Source organism: Mustela nivalis (genome assembly GCF_964662115.1).
Source record: "Mustela nivalis genome assembly, chromosome: 4".
Lineage (NCBI taxonomy): Eukaryota > Metazoa > Chordata > Mammalia > Carnivora > Mustelidae > Mustela > Mustela nivalis.
The window spans coordinates 86730358-86750695 of record NC_139023.1 but is presented as its reverse complement, the minus strand read 5'-3'; the positions used below and the strand labels follow the sequence as shown (position 1 = coordinate 86750695).

Sequence of the window (20338 nt, the reverse complement as noted above, 5' to 3'; positions counted from 1 at the left end):
GGTCATGTTCTTTTTAGACAGTCATATTTAAGGTTTTTTGTCTGCAAAATATTTAAGGTACATTATTGAACAACATCATGGGCTATAGGAGGACAAAAATAAGAAGCTATCCCTAGCCTACAAAATTTTACATTTTAGTAGGAAAAACAGACATATAGGGATGCTCTAGTATAACTGTGAATGTAAAGGGATGGATGGACAGTTAATTGCTAAGTGTACAATTTGCTAGTTTTTACCGGCATAAGAACAGACATATAGATCAATGGAATAGAATTGAGAGTCTAGAAAGAAGCCCTTAAATTTATGGTCAGTTAGTTTTGGCAAGGATGCCAAAGGGAGGAAGAATAATCTTTTCAACAGCTGGTACTGGGACTTGTTAAAAAAAAATTTTTTTTAAATAAATCACAAAAATACTGCATATTTATATGCAAAAGAATGAAATTGGACCCCTACTTCATACCATTTACAAACATTAACCAAAACTGAATTATAGACCTAAAATAACAAAGCTCGTAGAATAAAACATAGTAGTAAATATTCTTGACTTTGAATTAGTCAGTGGTTCCTTAGTTATGTCACTAAAAGCAAAATCAACAAAAGAAAAAATAAATTGGACATTATTAAAATAGGAAACTTTTGTCCTTCAAAGGACAGCATAAAGAAAGTCAAAAGATAACTCACAGAATGGAAGAAAATACTTGCAAATCATGAATCTTATAAGTGATTTGTATCCAGAATGTATAAAGAACACTTGCAACTCAACAATGAAAAGGCTAATAGCTTAATTTAAAAATGGCCACATGATTTGAATGGACATTTCTTAAAAAAAAAAAATGTACATATGACCAAAAAGCACATGAGACAACGCTGAATATCATTAATAGGGAAAAGCAAACCAAAAGCACAATGAGGTGCCATTTCATACCCATTAGGATAACTAACATAAAAAAAGACAATAGCTAGTGTTGACAAAGATGTGAAGAAATAGAACCATAATGTATTGCTAGTGGGAATGTAAAAAAATGGCTCAGCTGCTTTGGAAAATAATTTGGCAGTTTCTCAATATATTAGAGTACTGTATGATCCAGCAGTTCCACTCCTAGGTATATGCCAAAGAAATGAAAGCATATCCAAAAGCTTGTAAACAAATGGTCACAGCATTAATTAAAATAGTCAAAAAGTGGAAGCAAGCCAAATGCCTATCAACTTATGAATGGATAAATAAAGTGTTGCATATCCACCCATTGACATACTATTTGGCAGTGGAAATACTGAAGAACTGATACATTCTACAACACAGATGAACTTTGAAAACGTTATGCTAATTTCTAGAAAGTGGTCACAAAAAGCCAAATACTGTATGATTCCATTTACATAAAATATCCAGGAAAAGCAATCCATCATGGCAGAAAGTAGTTTACTGGTTTCCAAGGGCTGTGATAAGAGAGAATGAACAGTAAGTTCTAATAGGCATGAGGTTTCTTTTTGGGGTGATGAAAATGTTCTAAAATTAGATAGTGGTGATAGTTGCCCAATTTCATTAATATACTAGAAAACCACTGAATTGTATACTCATGGTGTATAGATTATATCTCAAAGTTGTTGTTTTGTTTTGCTAGTTTCATAATTGTGGTTGAAACATATGCAATATTCTTTTGGTTTGTGGCTATCCTGAAATAAACAATGTCCCCAAATGATACTGCATTTATCTCTGAGAATTGTGTATATAACCAGTATATGTAAAACAACTGTATTCTTAAAATTAAGAAGAATGAAATCAATAAATTAAAACTTAAGATTGTCATTATTATTTTTTCCTTTTTAAAAGATTTTATTTCCTTTTTTATTAACATACAATGTATTATTTGTTTCGGGGCTACAGGTCTATAAATCATCAGTCCTACACAATTCACAGCACTCGGCATAGCACATACCCTTCCCAATGTCCATAACCCGGCCACAGCATCCAACCCTCCCCTCCTCCCCTCCAGGAACCCTCAGTTTGTTTCCTGAGATTAAGAATCTCCTATGGTTTGTCTCCCTCCCTTTCCCATCTTGTTTAATTTTTCCCTCCCTTCCCCCTACAAATTCCCACCCTGCCTCTCAAACTCCTCATATCAGAGATATCATATAATACTTGTCTTTCTCTGATTGTCATTATTATTAAACAGTGAAAGATACTGAAGGGCATTCAATCACTACTCCTATTGCCAATTATCATCACCTAATCAAGGCCCACACATTGAGGTAGTGATAATGCTTTTTTCTTTGAGTAGCAAATGAAAATGATATCCTTTAACATCAGTATATTTGAATGTTTAAAAAACATATTTAAGATAAATAACTGTACTAACAAATACTATAGAAATGTGGCAATGGTTCCTGAAATGGTTCTATAAGTCTTCTCTGTCACTCATTATTGGGAATTCCATATTCTACTAACTGCTCAAAACAAAAATCTATGCAGTCATCTTTGTTTACTTTCTTTCTTTTGTGCTCCATATTCAATCTGTCAAGAAATCTTATTGGTTCTATCTTCAGAATTTATTGTCAATCCAGCACTTCTAACCACAGCTCTCTCTCCCACTCTAGTCTAAGCAATTATCAGCATTTGTTTTAAAATTTCGATCATTGTCATAAATGGTACTCCTTCCTTCAGTTCTTGTTCCACTAAAAACCTCTCTTCACACAGAAGACAGAATGATCCTTCTAAAATATAAATCAAATTATGCTTATCAGAATCTTCAAGTGGCATCCCATCTCACCAAAAGTAAAAGCCAAAGTCATTAGTTGGTTTACAAGTTCCCCTTTATCAATAATATCCTCTCTCACTACTCTTCTCTCTCACTTGCCTCCAGTCACACTGGCCTTCTTACTGCTCCTTGAACAAAACAGCATGTGACATCCTCGTGGCCATTGCATTTGCTCTTCTGCCTAAAAGGTTATCTACCTCAAAATCCGCTTGACTTATTCCCTTGCCGCCTTTAGTTCTTTGCTCAAATGTCCTTCTTTTCTGATCACCTTATTAATATTGACCTCCCAGGAACTAGATATCTCCCTTCCCTGATTTTTCCCCCTCTTATTAAACTGATAAGAACAGATACTACACTTGATCTTAGCCAAAAGGCCATAGAAGCGATTTATTCCCTCTCTTATTATCTCCTTCTAATTACATTGCATAATTTTCTTATTTATTCTTTAAATGTCTGTGTCCTTCCACTTTAATATAAACCCTATGAAGGCAGGGATGTCTGTTGCTATCTCTAGGTGTTATAACAGTATATGATACATAATTGTCATTCAATAAATATTTACAGTATGTCATTCTAAAGAATTAGGATGTTTCCTGAGTACAATGGAAAGCTACTGATAGATTTTATTTTTTTTAGCTATTGATAGATTTTGTATTTGCATTTTACAAAGATTCCTCTAGTAATATTATCGAAGAGAAATTGAAAGAGCCAAACACAGGAATGACTTCCTTTTCTCATGCCCAAATTTTACAGAAACACTGTTTGGAACTGAACCTAGTTTAGGAACATAACATCATTTCCTTGAGAAAAGCCTTGATTAATTAAATAAAAGATAAAGTTGCATTTTATTTGCCAATTTGTGAACATGAGGTATAACATCAGGTTTGTATGTAAATTTATCATGTATTGAGAGATTTAAAATGAAGCAATGCTATCATATGTGGAATCAGCTAGAGTGTTCAAAGTTTTGGTAGAAAAAGTTGGTGTGGGGGAGAAAGATGTATGCAGTAATCCACCTGAAGTTTTGACACGAAACTATTTCATCATGAGTAAGCAAGAAAATTGTTCATTTTTTTCTTATATTGGCCAAAAAATAGCCCTTAGTAGATGGCCATTTTGTAGTGTTCTGGTTAGAAAAAGTAAACTGCTTCTCAAATAGTTAAGTGCCTGAATTCTAGGAGAGCAGAAGAATGTGCCCTTATAATGAAAAAAAATCTTTATTGATTTCTACTATGTATGATCAAGGGTATGTTCTGATTTCCTTCAATGTTTATTTATCATCTGAAATGAAAAGTTGGTCCTTCCATGGAACTTTTCCATCTTAACACTACTCTTCATAGTTATATGACATGCTTTTATAAAGGTTTTTCTCTTTGTGATTAGGCCATATATTTTGAGAAAAATTGTGATATGTATTTATACTATGATAGATAAGCTTTGTATTTCACAATTACCATAAACATTTAGTGTGACATGTAGTTTATTTCCTAAGAGTGTACTTTCTATTAATTTATATGTTAATTTTTTGGCCAAAAAGAACTAAAAGAGCAGTTGTCTTAAATCAGATAGCTGAGTGAGAGACTATTTTTCCTGTTCCACTAAGCAGATAGCAATCAAAGGAAAACTTAGTTCCCCCATTTGTGGTATTTCTTCTTGGGTTTATTTTTTCATACCTGTTCATTCTTGGATTCATGTAGTTTACAACTTAAATAATTATTGCAAATATTTCTAATTTTGTAAGACACAAATGGCAGGATGGTAGGAGTAGATTCATTGATAAAAGAAAATGTTTATTAAGAGAAGGTTGTTTTAACATGACCAAGAGATGTCTATTTTCAAATTTCCCAAGTTACATGGACTAAAGTTTGTGTTTTTAGTCACACCTAAGAGTGATAAATGCAGAGAGAAAGGTCATTTTTTACTTACCCATTTCTGCTCAATAAAGTGTTTTGGTTGAAGTATTACTTCCATTTATTTTTTATTTATTTTTTATTTATTTTTATTTTTCAAATTCCTTTAATGTTAAACAGAATAGTAAACATAAAATTTAATCAAATAGAGGCAAACCAATCTTTTATTACCTAGTTTTACCCATGAATATCTGCAGTTTTTGCAGAATTTTACAAATAAAATCACCATACTAAAATTTTTTACATTCTTTCAAATATCCACTCTTAACCATTCCATTGGATTTCAGTGTTTCCTTGGTCATATATACTGGGCTTAAAATTTCTATCGAAGTCATAAATAAATCAATAACTAGAAGCAATAGGTAAAACATGAATGTTATATATTAAGTTAATGGGAATGGTTAACCTCCCTCTGTCTCCAAATTTACTATGCAATTCAAATAATTTGGTCTACATCTCCAGATACAGTAAGAAAGCATAGTGAGGACGGGTAGGTTGGGGAATTGGCATCAGTGAGCCTGGTTTCCCTCTAGACTCACTTGTTCCCAGTTGTTTCTATTTAGGTGTTCAGCCTCAGAGAGATCCACTTTCTTTTCTTTCTTTTTTTTTTTTTTTTTAAGATTTTATTTATTTATTTGACAGAGATCACAAGTAGGCAGAGAGGCAGGCAGAGAGAGAGGAGGAAGCAGGCTCCCTGCTGAGCAGAGAGCCCAATGTGGGACTTGATCCAGGACCCTGAGATCATGACCTGAGCTGAAGGGAGAGGCTTCAACCCACTGAGCCACCCAGGCACCCCAAACAACCATTATATTTTAATTCTGTCAGCAATTTGTATGTGACTCAAAAATCTTGTATAACTAGGGATATTATTTCAATGGGCAAACTTTATTTAAAAAATTGGAAAAATTTTTCACATTTTATGGTTGACCACAATAAAGATATAGCTCAACCAATGTGAACCTAATTTCTAATAATACAAATGCTTTCAGCCTTTAACTTTTTTCCTCACAAGTTTATTTTTTTAAGAGTATTTATTTATTTGAGAGCACATGTGGGAGGAGGAGCAGAGAGAAAGAGAGTGAGGGAGAGAATCCCAAGCAGACCCCCCACTCTGTGTGGAACCTAAACAGGGGGCTCAATTCCACAACCCTAGAGATCATGACCTAGCTGAAATCATGAGTTGGACTCTTAACCAACTGAGTCACCCAGGTGCCCCGTTCCACAAGTTTATTGAAGTATAACTGATATACCAAAGAAATGTGCATACATATTTACTATATATAATTTTATGAGTTTTGACATAGGCATAGCCATGAAGCTATCACCACAATTAAAGTAATAAACGAATCTATCTTGTACTCTCCCTCTTTTTGTAGTAATAACACTTAACATAAGATAAACCCTGTTAACTATTTTTTTAGTATACAATATAATATTATTAACAATAGGCACTATATTTTATAGCAGATCTCTAGAACCTGTTCATCTTGCACATACAAAATGCTGTACTGAAATCTGGAAGTATAATTGCTTCAGCTTTGTTTTTCTTTCTCAAGATTGTCTTGGCTATTTGGGGACCTCCATGGTTCTAAATGTGTTTTAGGATTTTTTTTTCTATTCCTTTAAAAAATGTCATTGGGATTTTGATCTTGACTGTATAGATTTCTTTGAGTAGTATGGCTATTAAACAATATTGTCTTCCAACTTGTGAACATGGGCTATCTTACCAATGTTTTGTGTCTTCTTTTACCATTGTTTTATAGTTTTCAGTGTATAAGTCTTTCACTTCTTTGGTTAAGTTTATTCTTAAGTATTTTATTCTTTTATATAATTGTAAATGTGATTATTTTCTTAATTTCTTTTTCAGATAGTTCACTGATAGTTATATAAAATGCATCTGATTTTTTGTATATTAATTTTGTATCCTTTAACTTTACTGAATTTGTTTATTAGTTTTAATAGGTGTGTGTGTGTGTGTGTGTATAGTCTGTAGGGTTTTCTACATATAAGATCATGTCATCTATAAGATAGACAGTGTATCTTCTTTTCTCAGTCAGATGGCTTTTACTTCTTTTACTTGCCTCATTGCTGTGGTTAGGACTTTTAGTACTATGTTGAATAGGTGTGGGAACAATGGATATCCTTGTCTTGTTAGTGATCTTAAAGGAAATACTTTCAATTTCTCATTATTGCATATGATGTTATCTATAGCTTGTCATATATAATCTTTATTATGTTGAAATTCCTGTATATCTTTAAGCTTTCTGTTCCTTTTCCTCTCTCTCCTTTATGTGCATACTGTTACACTTGATGATGTTCCATGATTCCCTCAGGCTTTCTTTGTTCTTTCTCATTATTTTTTTCAAGTGACTTGGCTTCAGGTACATGGATTCTTTCTTCTGCTTGGTCAAGTTGGATGTTGAAGCTATCTATTGAATTTTTCTATTCAATTATTAAATTCTTGATGTTCAGAATTTCTGTTTAGTTCTTTTTTGTGGTTTCTATGACTGTTGATATTTTCATATTGTTCATATATTGTTTTCCTGTTTTGTTTAGTTATCTGTATTCTTTTGTGACTCACTGACCTTATTTGAGATGATTATTTTGAATTCTTTATCAGGAAATACATAGATCTTCATTTCTTTAGGGTTGGCTAATAATGATTTATTTTGTTCTTTTCTTGTGTCATATTTCCCTGAATCTTTACCTGAATCCTTGTATTTTTCACTGGTGTCTTTACATTTGAAGAAACAGCCACCTCTCCCAGTCTTTATGTTTTGGCTTCAGTAAGGAAAGATTGCCATTAATCATTCTACCTAGTTTCTGGGAGTTTTCTAAACCTTGTCTGTAGATGTTTACACTCCACCCCTTTTGTTACTTGTTGGAAGAAAAGTCTTTGGTGTTTTGTTTCATTTCATTTGTTTTGGTGTTTGATTTTTTGGTTATTGTTGTTTCTTGGTCTTTGTTTTTTGGTTTGTTTTTAGCATTCAAGGATCAAAATTATTGGACTCTCAAAAAACTTAGAATATATGTTATAGACAGAGAAGTCCTCCCTTGGAAAAGAACTATATTTTGTTCCTTCTCTGCTATCAAATGAGCCACCTTTAGTTTCATTTTCTCTCTTATAGGCTTTTACTAAGGCAGCAAGAAGGAGCTGATGTATTCCAATATTCTTAATTTGCTATCATTTCCTCAAATACTATAGCCTTAATAGGCATAGATCTGTCCCCCAAGATAAGACAGTTATACTCTTTCTCAAGCAAGTTTCTAGAACCTTTTCGACCAGGAATAATAATGGAGTGCCCATTGTTATTGGTCCCACTTTTCTCCACTCAACAAATTGTACATCACATTTTAGGGTCTGAAACTTAGAGCACTTCAGTTTCAGTTACCAAATTCCATGTTAGATAGAATACTTCAGTCATAAGTTACAGAAGCCCTGCTTCAAATTGGCCTGAACACCAAAGATATTTATTTCACTTGTTAGGAAGTCTTAAAGTAGGCTCAATTTCAGAGCTAATTGATTTAGCATCTTAGAGATGTCATTGAGCACCCCAATTCTCTGCTGCCATGGAGTTGGCTTTCTGTCAAAACTGATTACTCTCATGGTCATAATATGGTTGCAAACAACAGCTAGAATAAAATTCTTCCTTGATTATTTCTAGCAGGAGACTGAAACTAGACCTTTTCCCAGGAACTCCAGTAGGTCCTTGATCCATATTGGCTTAGGTCTACTCATCCCCCAATTAACAGTTCCAAGGGACATAGTCTTATCATGATTGGCTTATACAAATATCCTGAAATAAAATGGATGTTGGAACATTAGTTCCAATATCCTCTACAGCCAGGCCTTTGCCGTTGTATTCATATGCAAATGAAAGTCCTAACTTTCTAATATCTTTTCTCTAGCCAACTTTCTCCCTGTGCTCTCTTATACTGAGTCTTAGAGTAAAGACTCAGTGCATGAGTAGATACTGGCAGAAAAGTAATTTGAAAAAGCTATGCATCTGTCATTTTAGTTTTGGCTTAAGTCATTGTCTGCAACAAATACTTTATTTATTTTTATTATTTACTTGTTATTTATTTTTAAAGATTTTATTTATCTATTAGAGAGAGAGAGAGATCACAAGTAGGCAGAGAGACAGGCAGAGAGAGAGGGCGAAGTGGGCTCCCTGCTGAGCAAAGAGCCTGATGCGGTGCTTGATCCCAGGACCCTGAGATGAGGACTTGAGATGAAGGCAGAGGCTTAACCCACTGAGCCACCCATGTGTCCTGTATTTTTATTATCTATTTTGATTCCAGTATAGTTTATATATTTCTGTACTTGACTCAATCATGATAAATGTACTCTTAAATCCCTTCACCTATTTCACTCATCCACCTTACCCACCTTCCCTCTAGTAACACTCAATTTGTTCTTTATAGTTAAGAGTTTGTTTTTTGGTTTGTCTTTTTTTTCTTTATTCGTTTCTTAAATTCCACATTTAAGTGAAATCATGTGGTATTTGTCTTTCTCTGACTAACTTATTTCACTTAGCATTATACTCTCAGTCTACCTATGTTGTTGTAAATGACAAGATTTCATTCTTTTTATGGCTGAGTCATATTCCACTGTGTATATATACATCACATCTTTTTTTACCTATCATTTATCAGTGGACATGGGTTACTTCCATGATTTGGCTATTAAAAATAATGCTGCAATAAACATAGGGTATGTATCTTTACAAATTAGTGTTTTCATATTCTTTGGCCAAATACCCAGTAGTGGGATTACTGGATCATATGGTAATTCTATTTTTTAAAATTTTTTAAATATTTTGTTTATTTCAGAGATAGAAAGATGGAGCACAAGGAAGGAGAAAGGTAAAGAGAGTGGGAGAACAAACTCCGCACTGAGCAGGGAGCCTGACATGGGGCTTAAGCCCAGGACCCCAGGACATGACCTGAGCTAAAGGGAGACACTTAACTGACTAAGCCACCCAGGCACTCCTGGTAATTCTATTTTTAGTTTTTGAGGAACCTCCGTGCTCTTTTCTACAATGGCTGCCCTAGTTTGCATGCCCACCAACAGTGCATGAGAATTGCTTTTTCTCCACATACTCACTAAAACCTGCTGTTTCTTATGTTGTTGATTTTAGCCATTCAAACTTGTATGAGGTGATAACTCATTGTAGTTTTGATTTGCATTTCCCTGATGATGAATGATGTTAAGCATCTTTTCATGTCTATTGGCCATCCATATATCTTCTTTGTTCATGTCTTCTGCCCATTTTGATTTGGATCATTTGGAGGTTTTTTGGTGTTAAATTATATTTAACTTCTTTATGTATTTTTGGATGCTAACCCCTTATTGGATATATCATTTACAAATATCTTCTGCTATTCAGTAGGTTGTGTTTTAGTTTTGGTAGCTGTTTCCTTTGCTGTGCAGAAGCCCTTTATATTAATGCAGTCCCAATAACTTGTTTTGTTTTTGTTTCCCTTGCCTCAGGAGACATATCTAGAAGGATGTTGTTATAGCTGATGTCAGAGAAATTACAGCCCGTGCTCTCTTCTAGGATCTTTATGGTTTCAGTCCTCATATTTAGATCCTTAATCCATTTTGAGTATGTTTTTGTTCATGGTGCAAGAAAGTGGCCCAGTTTCATTCTTTTGCTTGTAGCTATCTAGTTTTCCCAACATCATTTTTGAAGAGATTTTCCCCATTGTATATTCTTGCCTCCCTTGTCGAAGGTTAATTGACCATATAATTGTGGGTTTATTTCTGGGTTCTCTATCTATTCCATTGATTTATGCATCTGTTTTTGTGCCAGTACTATACTGTTTTGATTACTATAGTTTTGTAGTATTTCTTGAAATCTGTAATTGTGGTACCTCCAGGTTTGTTTGTTTGTTTTCTTTTTCAAGATTGCTTTGTCTAGGGGCACCTGGGTGGCTTAGCCAGTTAAGTATCCGACTCTTCATTTTGACATAGATCATGATCTCAGGGTCCTGGGATGGATCCCTGCATCAGACTCTGTGCTCAGTGAGAAGTCTGCTTGAAGATTCTCTCTCTCCTCTCTCCCTCTGACCCTCTCCCTGCTTGTACTTTCTCTCTCTCTCAAATAAATAAATCTTTTTAAAAAAGATTGCTTTGGCTATTCAGGGTCTTTTGGGGTCCCATACAAATTTTAAGAGTGTTTATTCTAGTTCTGTGAAAACTGTTGGTACTTTGATAGGAATTGAATTAAATCTATAGATTACTTCAGGTAGTATGGACATTTTATTTTTATTTTATTTTATTTTTTAAATTTTTTATTTTTTATAAACATATATTTTTATCCCCAGGGGTACAGGTGTGTGAATCACCAGGTTTACACACTTCACAGCACTCACCAAAGCACATACCCTCCCCAATGTCCATAATCCTACCCCCTTCTCCCAAATCCCCTTCCCCCACCAACCCTCAGTTTGTTTTGTGAGATTAAGAGTCACTTATGGTTTGTCTCCCTCCAAATCCCATCTTGTTTCATTGATTCTTCTCCTACCCACTTAAGCCTCCATGTTGCATCACCACTTCCTCATATCAGGGAGATCATATGATAGTTGTCTTTCTCTGCTTGACTTATTTCGCTAAGCATGATACGCTCATCATGCTTAGCGAAGTATGGACATTTTAACAACATTTATTCTTCTAATCTATGAACGTGGAATATCTTTCCATTTACTTATGTTGTTTTAATTTCTTTCATCAGTATTTTTATAGTTTTCAGAGTACAGTTCTTTCACTTCCTTCATTAAGTGTATTCTGAGGTGTTTGCTTATTTTTGATGTGATTGTACCTGGGATTTCCATTTATTTATCTATCTATTTATTTATTTATTTATTTATTTGAGAGAGAGACAGTCAGAGAGAGCATGAGAAGGGAGAAAGTCAGAGGGAGAAGCAGACTCTCCAAGGAGCAGGGAGCCTGATGTGGGACTCTATCCCAGGGCGCTGGGACCATGACCTGAGCTGAAGGCAGTTGCTTTCAATATATGACTTTATTCTGCTGGGTTATTTTCCCTCCAAATCTATTCTGTGACGGCTTTTATCATGAATGGATGTTATGTTTTGTCAGATGCTTTTTATGCAACTATGGAAATGATCACACGGTGTTTATCCTTTCTCTTGTCAGTAACCAACACTATAATATTTCAGTAAAGCAGATGGACTCCTTATATCATTCAGGGAATATTTAAGGCTGAAAGTAACCCCAAAAGAATGGCTTAAGCAAATCACTTTGTGTCACATAAGAAAGCTGGACATATGTATTTTCTTGTACTTGCTCAGTAGCTTGACAATGTCAAGGCTATTGTCTATGATTTTCAGCCCTTTTTATATATGTCTGTCACCTGGTTACAAAATTGCTGCTATAATTTCAGTATCAAGTTTCATTTAAAGCAGGAAGAAGGGGGAAATGTGGCCCTACTTATCTATAATTAGCAGAATTAATGAATGACCCATGGCTTCCCCTGGATGGTAGGTGACTAAGAAAAAGGGGTCTACATAAAACAAAAATAATGTCTTCTGCACACTGCTAACTGGATAATGTATATAAGCATATGTAATTCAGTATAGAATAATTTGCTTTCTTTTTTTATTTAAATTCAATTAGCCAACACATAATACATCATTCATTTTTTTTTTTTAAAGATTTTATTTATGTATTTGACAGAGAGAGATCACAAGTAGGCAGAGAGGCAGGCAGAGAGAGAGGAGGAAGCAGGCTCCCTGCCGAGCAGAGAGCCCGATGCGGGACTCGATCCCAGGACCCTGAGATCATGACCTGAGCCGAAGGCAGCAGCTTAACCCACTGAGCCACCCAGGCGCCCAATACATCATTCATTTTTGATGTAATGTTCAATGATTCATTAGTTGCATATAACATCCAGTGCTTATCATTTCTTCCAGAAAATGGAAATGAGTTACAGGTGATGATAGGCATAAGGATCTAGATATGTCCAATCTAGCTACCCTATTCTGTATAACTGCTTTAGGCTGTCTACCTGTGGCAGCTCTCCTGGACATGGGAGACTCGTGCTGTCCATGACCCCCTGTTACCTTTTGGGCTGCAAACCAAACTTCTGGGTTCATGTCCAAAAGAGCCCAGCTGGTTTGGTGAATTGAATCACAATTGAGTTTGAAGGAAGCTGTGGTTGACCTGCTTTTTACTATCCCACAAATAGCCTGATGATATATTCTCAAAACTCTTTCACAGTGCCCATGTGAAGAATAAGGGATTCCTGAAGTCTATCTTTCTTCCTCTGTCCCCAAAAGAGGCCTTTTTTATTTTGGATTGGCAAGCTCTGACCGAATATGGAGAAATCGTTCCCTCATTACCTACGCCTCTATAGTTGTCCTCATCCTTGTTTCAACTCTCTTATCTCCCCTCTTTATCTCTTGTAACTCACTAGACAATGGGTGTGAAGCATCCACAGTAGAAGGAGAAAGTATTATAGCAAAAGGGACTTCATTTTGTCCTTCATTAAGTCCTTCTTTGTTCCCACAGCATCTAGGAGCTGGATGCAGAAGAGGACAAGACTGGAGGACCTACTTCCGACACCTCCACCATTCTCAGGTTCATCCTAATCTGAACAGAGAGAAGATTGAAGCCCTTCTGATGACCCATGGAATCCCAGACCTCTTGGAACGAAGGCAGCAAGTAGGAGGTAATTGTCTTCTGTTGCCTCCAGTTCCAATTCTCTGCTCTGTTAGAGCAGCACTGCTCTCCTCTATATGGACTTCCCTTCTGAGCCTGCTTCTTAAATCCTATCAAGGAATTTATCCCTCCCACACTAGTGGTTCTGTTCTAAGGCAAATAAAAATTTAAAAAAAAAAAAAAGCTATTTTAGATTTCTGAGTCTAGGGATCTGGCTAATGGTTTTTCAAATTGGTGTTTGAAGGAATATGGTATATATTTTCATTTTTTATTAAACATAGAAGTGATATACATGTAGAGCATCAATACGAAAGATCCAAGCACAACTCATGAACAGATGTGGCTTACATGGCAATGAAGATTAGGTAGTAGGACTTGTTCAGATCCAAAGAAACTAAGTGGTGACAGCATTTTACATGTACCCAGGACTCCAAATGCTCTTCTTTTCCAAAAACTTCAGATTTTGGCAAAGGGGCTTAATTTTATTTTAGGCACTGATTGTTTGGAAGGACAAATTTTTTGTAAGGTTTTGGGTTTTGTTTTTTATTCATCTTAGTGCTGGGCATATTATTGTTTGCTGTACTCAGAAGGAGCCCTGTGTTGGTTTTCTAATAGTCTCTCAGTGCTCTCTGTTTGGAGGGTAATACAGAGTATTCTTAGCTCTAAAACACATCCCTGATTTCCTGAATAGGGTATTGGCTGCTCAGGAAAAAAAAAAAAAAAAAAAAAAAAAAAGGACTATAAAAGGGGAAAGGAAGGAAATCCTGGGCTTTTGGTAAAAGGAAGTCACTAAAATGTTGATTTTTAAAAATATTTTATTTATTTATTTGACAGAGAAAGAGAGATCACAAGTAGGCAGAGAAGCAGGCAGAGAAAGAGGGGGAGGCAGGCTCCCTGCTGAGCAGAGAGCCCGATGTGGGGCTCCATCCCAGGACCTTGGGATCATGACCCGAGCTGAAGGCAGAGGCTTTAACCCACTGAGCCACCCAGGTGCCCTACTAAAATGTTTTAAATAGAGAAATTAATAGCTTTTTCTAGCTTGAGTATAAAATATAAGTTTTAAGGGAGCAGAACTAGCAGTATATTAACTGGTTAGGAAGCTACTAAAATAGTCACATAAGTGACAGTGAGGGCAGTAGTAGTATGGATGGAAAACAGTATACAGATTTGAGGAATGTTTGGAAGAAAAGCTGATAATTGAATTAATATATAGAGTGAATGTCAGGAATGAGTTCAGAATGACTCCTAGGTTTCTGGCATTGGCAACCTATGAATGTTATCCCTTTAACTGGAGTTTAGGGTTTGCAAGATGTGAAAGGTACTCACTTCAGTTTTGGACATTTTGAGTTTCAAGTACTCCAAGTATGCACCTTTGAATATATGCATCCAAGTTCAAATGTTATTTCTTCAAGAAAAGCTGCTCTGACCAGTTATAGCTCCATCTCATAACATCTTATATTTTTCTGTTGTGTTAATCAGTTTAAGGTAAGTAACTAGTTGTGCAGTTAACTGTTTAATGTAATCTTCAGGAGGACATGTTCTATTTCCTGGACTAGATGAGACCCCTTGCCATAGTAGACACTCAGTAAATATCTAGTGAGTGAATACTAGATGTTTCTCAATCACACAACTTATATATATAGAGCTGGAGTTTCTGAGAAATGAAGTACCTTATATGTGGTCACAAATTGAGGGAGTGTAGGTGTGCCAGATTTAGCAAATAAAAATACAGGATGCAGTCAAAATTGCATTTCAGATAAATAGCAAATACTTCTTTAGCATAAATATGTCCCAAATATTGCATGCAATAAACAACATATGGCCCTAAGTGTGTGGCATTTGATTCATAACTATGTGATTCTATAGTCTGACTCTTTCTGTTCTCCAACTAAGAGAGAATACCACTCCTACACTGAAAAACCTTGATAGGAATTATACCAGCATCAGTCCTCTTCCCCGTTAATAAAAGTTCTTGTTTGTTTCACTTTATGTTGTTTTTAAATTCTTGCTTTGATGGAAAGTAAGTCAGTTTATCCTGGATGCAGACCAGCAACTAATGGATTCCAAACATTTGTTAAAGTCTTTCTGGGAGGCCAATTATAAAGGTAAATTAAAATTAGTTGGACTTTCTGAAAGATCAGATGCAGGGAAATGTGGTTAAAAGACTCTCCCTGAGTAGAAGCACTCCCCACCCACTTCTGTGGTATTTTGAGCCACTCAAGAGTTGCGGCCCCTATCAGATGACAATGTACGTCAAAGACAGTGCTTTATAGTTTATGCATTTCCTCATAGATGTTCTGAATAGCTCTGGAAACAAGATAACAATGTGGTTCTAGCAATTTTCCTGAGCGATCTTCAGGGCTGTCCTGTGTGGTTAATTTGATCTGTGGAGCTGCTGTGTTATGGGTAATTTTGAAACATGGGGTTTGCTTATCTCTTTCTTCCCTAGGTGACAACATTTAGACACTGGTTCAAGAGGTAGAGGACCTAGAAAGGCTCTTGCACAAGCTCTCTCTCCCTCTCTTTTTGTCTCACTATATGTATATGGAGAAACACATGTAAATTCTATCCTAGAACATAAATGGTTATTATCTTCTGAATAGTGTGATTTTGAAATAATTTTTACTTTTTTTTTATGTCTGTGTTTTTTTGAATTTTTGCATAAGCAGTATTACTTTTATAATAACAATAAAAATAAAGACCATTCTCTTTGTGAGGGAAAAACATTCTCAGCTTTCCATTTATCAGCTATGGGTTATCCTCATATCTGATACTTTTTTGTTTTTTTCTCTTCCCTTAGGAAAGAATGATAAAAAAATAAAGAAAAAAGAAAGAATCTTCTAAAAGATTATATAATAAAAAGCAAAAAAATCAAAATAGCTTTTTAAAAAGGAAAATATAAGATTGGTCATAATCATCACAGAGAGACAGTTACCTTTGATTTAAACTATAAGCGATGAGAACGTGTAAGTTCAGAGTCTGATGTACAGGCTCTTTTCAAAAGAAATTTGAAAGCAAGTATTCCTAAAGTTTGATGTTTCTTAGTAGTAAAAAAGTTCAGGGCAGAGAGCACCTGTTAGAACACTGAGCTTCAGGCATAAATACTTATTACCACTGACAAGACAAAGCAATTGTCATGATTCAGTTCATAACAGCTGATTCTTACCCAATGATATAGGCCCATTTTCTAAGTTGGTTTCTTCTCTCTGTGGCCATCAGGCTACTGCTACCATTTATAAGGATTCCTATCAAATAGCTTTATGAAACACATTTATCTATAGAAAACAAATAGAATGCAGAAAACCTGTGGGGTTGCATGGAACAAATGTTGAAACTTCAACTATATTTTAGGCTTTGTGTCCCCAGTCCTAGCTCTGGGGTATAAGCAGGGTCACAGTAACAGTCATAAAACAGTATTTCTCTTGCTTTGCTTCTACCTGCTTTGCAGATACTCCCAGCTAATTCTGAAAAGACCGGTGGGAGCTCTCTTGTGTTTGCTAACTTAGTCTCTGCTCCTACTTGGCATTTTCCATTCCTGCTCTCTTCTCCAGCCCACTGTGGTGATATTCTGGAGCTGCCAATATATCAGGGCCCTATTGGCTTCTGACAATATTCCCTTCTCTCCTGATTTTCCTCTGGAAAACACTGCATTGGGTTTCTTAAGGTCTATAAAGGTTAGTGAAATAACTTTTTTAGTTTTATTCATACTTTATTGTAGTCCCTTCCCCCCTAGACACTTGAAGTAAGTCCACGGGAGTTGGACTGAAAGACAGTCTGAGTAGTAAAGACCTGGTCTACTCCATTCCTTGATTTCCTTCCCCATTGCCCACCTTGATCCTTTGTTCTTGAACCAAACTTGAGATTTGGACACTTGTGTTTGTTCGAATAAATTCTTTCTTTCCCAGAAGGTTCTTCAGTCCTTTAGGTAAATAAGCCCATTGTGGGCCACTGAGCTGGCATTCTAAATATACTCAGACATCTCTGGATTCTAAGATGAATGTGGCATAAGTTATCAACCCAATCTATTTTCTATGAATTTAGATTTGGGTTTCCAGATCTAACAAAGTGCTGTGGGATAGAAATGTAAGAACTTCAGCCAGCACTTGAAGTTGCCAGGATTTATAGGCAAGCATAGTGGGTCTTCTTTTTCCAGAGTCATTTGAGTGATCCCACATAGTTCTACAAATAAAAGGCACACAGATACCTATTGCCCCAGGAGAAGGGTGAAACAGAATCTCAATATAACCTGACCATAAGTCCTCTCTTAAGACCTCTTGATGAGCATGGCTAGTTGTTGTATGAGGTAGACAGATTTGCATAGATGCTAAGCAACTTCCTGGGAGAAAAAGGGAGTGAAAAGCCTCTTAGAGTTCAGTTCATCTTCTGATGAATTTGGATGGTTCTAATTGAGATTTTCCAGCAGTTTGAAAGGATAATAGGTCCCCGAAGAAAGCAAACCATGCAGGATGAGGAGCCTGGTCTGACGCGCAGGGGAAGATCTGCACCACAGGGCTGAGGCTGGAAGGCCTCCCCAGGAAGTCCTGCTGGCCTAGAACTCAGTCTTTAGAACAAAGATTGTGAACGTGTGGATTGGCTTGTTCTCTCCTTAAAGCTCAATGTGGCAGTACTTCAGCCTGGGCATGATCTGGGGAAGCAAGAATGTCAGTTCACCAGGAGACAGTGCCCATTGACCTGTGTGAGATCCACAGCAGCAACCAATGCAAGAGTCTCTTCTACCTGGTACTTAGAATCAAAATTGACTTTTCTGAACTGAGTAGGCACTTGACTTTGTTGGTAATTGATATGGGTTGCGGGTTAAAGAGGTAGGAAGGGCTTAAGATTGAGATATTGGACTTGTTGATGACTTGAAGGTGATGCTAAAATAATTAATGGCTAAAATTAGAACATTATGACTGCTGTTGTGCTTCTAAACTAATAAAGCCAGTCGTGGGTCATACAAACAAACAAAAACAAAGCCACCTTTCATGAGTTTTAATAACAGAGACAAAAGGCTCACTCATTTTAAAATTTTTATTAGTTTTAAAATTATTGTCCACTGTAACTCAGGGCTCAAATGAGGTTGCAGATTATACTTTTAACTTTACTTCTTAAAATATTAAATACTTCTGGGTTTTAAAAATAGAAGTTAATATGATTATTGGCCATACCCTTGTCTCTTTAATAAGGTCAACCTATCCACACAGATCTTTGGAACTAATCCTGATTATCTCCTCTTTGGTTATTTCCACTCACCAGTTTTTGCCCTGTGACTCCTGGCTCTTTGATTTGAGTCCATCTCCAGACCGCAGCCCTCCCTGTCTGCCTGGCCCTCCTAGACTGACTCCCGGTTCTGGGACAGATTTTTTTAGGGGGGCAGAGATATTCTCCTTCCGCCTTTAGCAAATACCCACCTTTCTTCTTCTGCCTTCAGCTCCTGCTCCTCACCTGCTGCTTTACCTGCAAACCCTAGGGAGAACGCTAGATGGAACGTTCTGAATTATGGAACAAACATGATTTTTTGTGTAATAATTTTGAGATACACATTAAAAAAGTTTCCTTCAAATCAAATGTGAATTTTTGCCTTGGAGTACTCATAAGTGCATTCATAGCTCTCAGTTTTTGACAGGATCATGATGATGTGGAGTTTTATGAAAGTTAAAACCCTTGAAAAATGGAAATTTTTAACAAGTTGCAAAGCATTATATCAAACCTTGGTATGTATTTCCCCTTCTGAAGAGGGAAAGATGGAGGTTGATTAGAGCTGATATAATGGAAAGAAATGCTGAAATCCTGGCATTAATTTTACCTTAAAAATCTGGAGTTTTTATTCACATCAACTTGATAATATAAGCAAAAGTAATGGAGAAATTTGCCCAAAACTTGGTCTTCCCACCTTTATTCAAATTACCATCTTTATTACTTTCCATATCTTAACAAGGGAAAAACTGAAAGTAAGGGAGGTGTGTGCTCCACAGTGACTGCAGTCATACCTTCCACCACTGAAAATGAGAATGAGCAAGCAATTTGTTTTTCCACATTCAGAACTTTATTTTTTTTTAAAGCACAATTTTCAATGGCATGAAGATTAAAAGCAATCAACAAAGGCAAGAAAATTCACTGCAGAGGAAATGAAATTCCTTCTTAAATCATAAACCCAAGAAAACATAGCCTAATGGTTTGATCATATCAGGAATCCCCTGATTCAGTCTTTTTTTCCCTGTAACACATCTTTTTAGTCATGCACAATGATGTATCTCATACACACAATCATGAATAGATTTTTAAAATCAAAGTCCTAAGAGGCTTGTTAAGTTAGGACTGCCTGTATATTTCTTTGAGAGTCATTGACAAGAATGATCAAACTACAAAAACTTTCTAAGATTTCAAACCTGAAGAGATCATGTTTAATTGCGGGGAGGATGAGTAGTAAGTAAGACAGGTCTAGTTTTTATCTTTAGCAAAATCAAGATGAGAAAACCGAAAGGAAGATTGGGTTGGGGTTTATGCAAACACAATTTCTTCCTCTCTACCCCCTTCCCTGCCCTGCCTGCAGAGAAATTTACCTCTCCCTTTCTCTATTCTATCCCTTCATTCCCAGACCACTGCTAGTCAGTCCAGGGAGATTCTAGCATTTTATATAAGTTTTAGATTGAATAAACAAGGTCAACATTTCTCAGAGTCAACTTGTAAAAGCAGAGTCTCCAAAATAAAAAATATAGTAAGACTCACTATTCTTTCAGACTGACAGGAACAGAAATAATTTGGAACTATGTGGCCATAACTATCAAGAAATATTTATTAGGAACCCATTTATATCTAAAGCTGTGTTAAGTCAAATGTACAGGCCTCACTCTAAGAGACACAGGAGATAACAATAATAATGATAACCACTTAGCAAGTAATTACCATATGCCAGGCATTTATATTCTCATTCAATCCTTACAGCCACTCTAATAATCATACATTATTGTGTCTACTTTATGAAGAAGGAG

At 35.9% G+C, this 20338-nt stretch overlaps 1 protein-coding gene across 3 annotated transcripts in view; it reads left to right on the top strand.

Moving 5' to 3' along the window:
• The window catches only part of ADAD1 (adenosine deaminase domain containing 1), a 107995-nt gene extending 94495 nt beyond the window's left edge, over positions 1-13500 (top strand). For all 3 annotated transcript variants that reach the window (XM_082726757.1, XM_082726756.1, XM_082726755.1), the window contains exon 13: positions 13197-13500. In XM_082726757.1, the coding sequence (XP_082582883.1) occupies positions 13197-13276 (80 nt within the window). In that variant the 3' untranslated portion in view covers positions 13277-13500. The remainder of the gene's footprint in view (positions 1-13196) is intronic.
• Positions 13501-20338: the final 6838 nt, after the last annotated feature.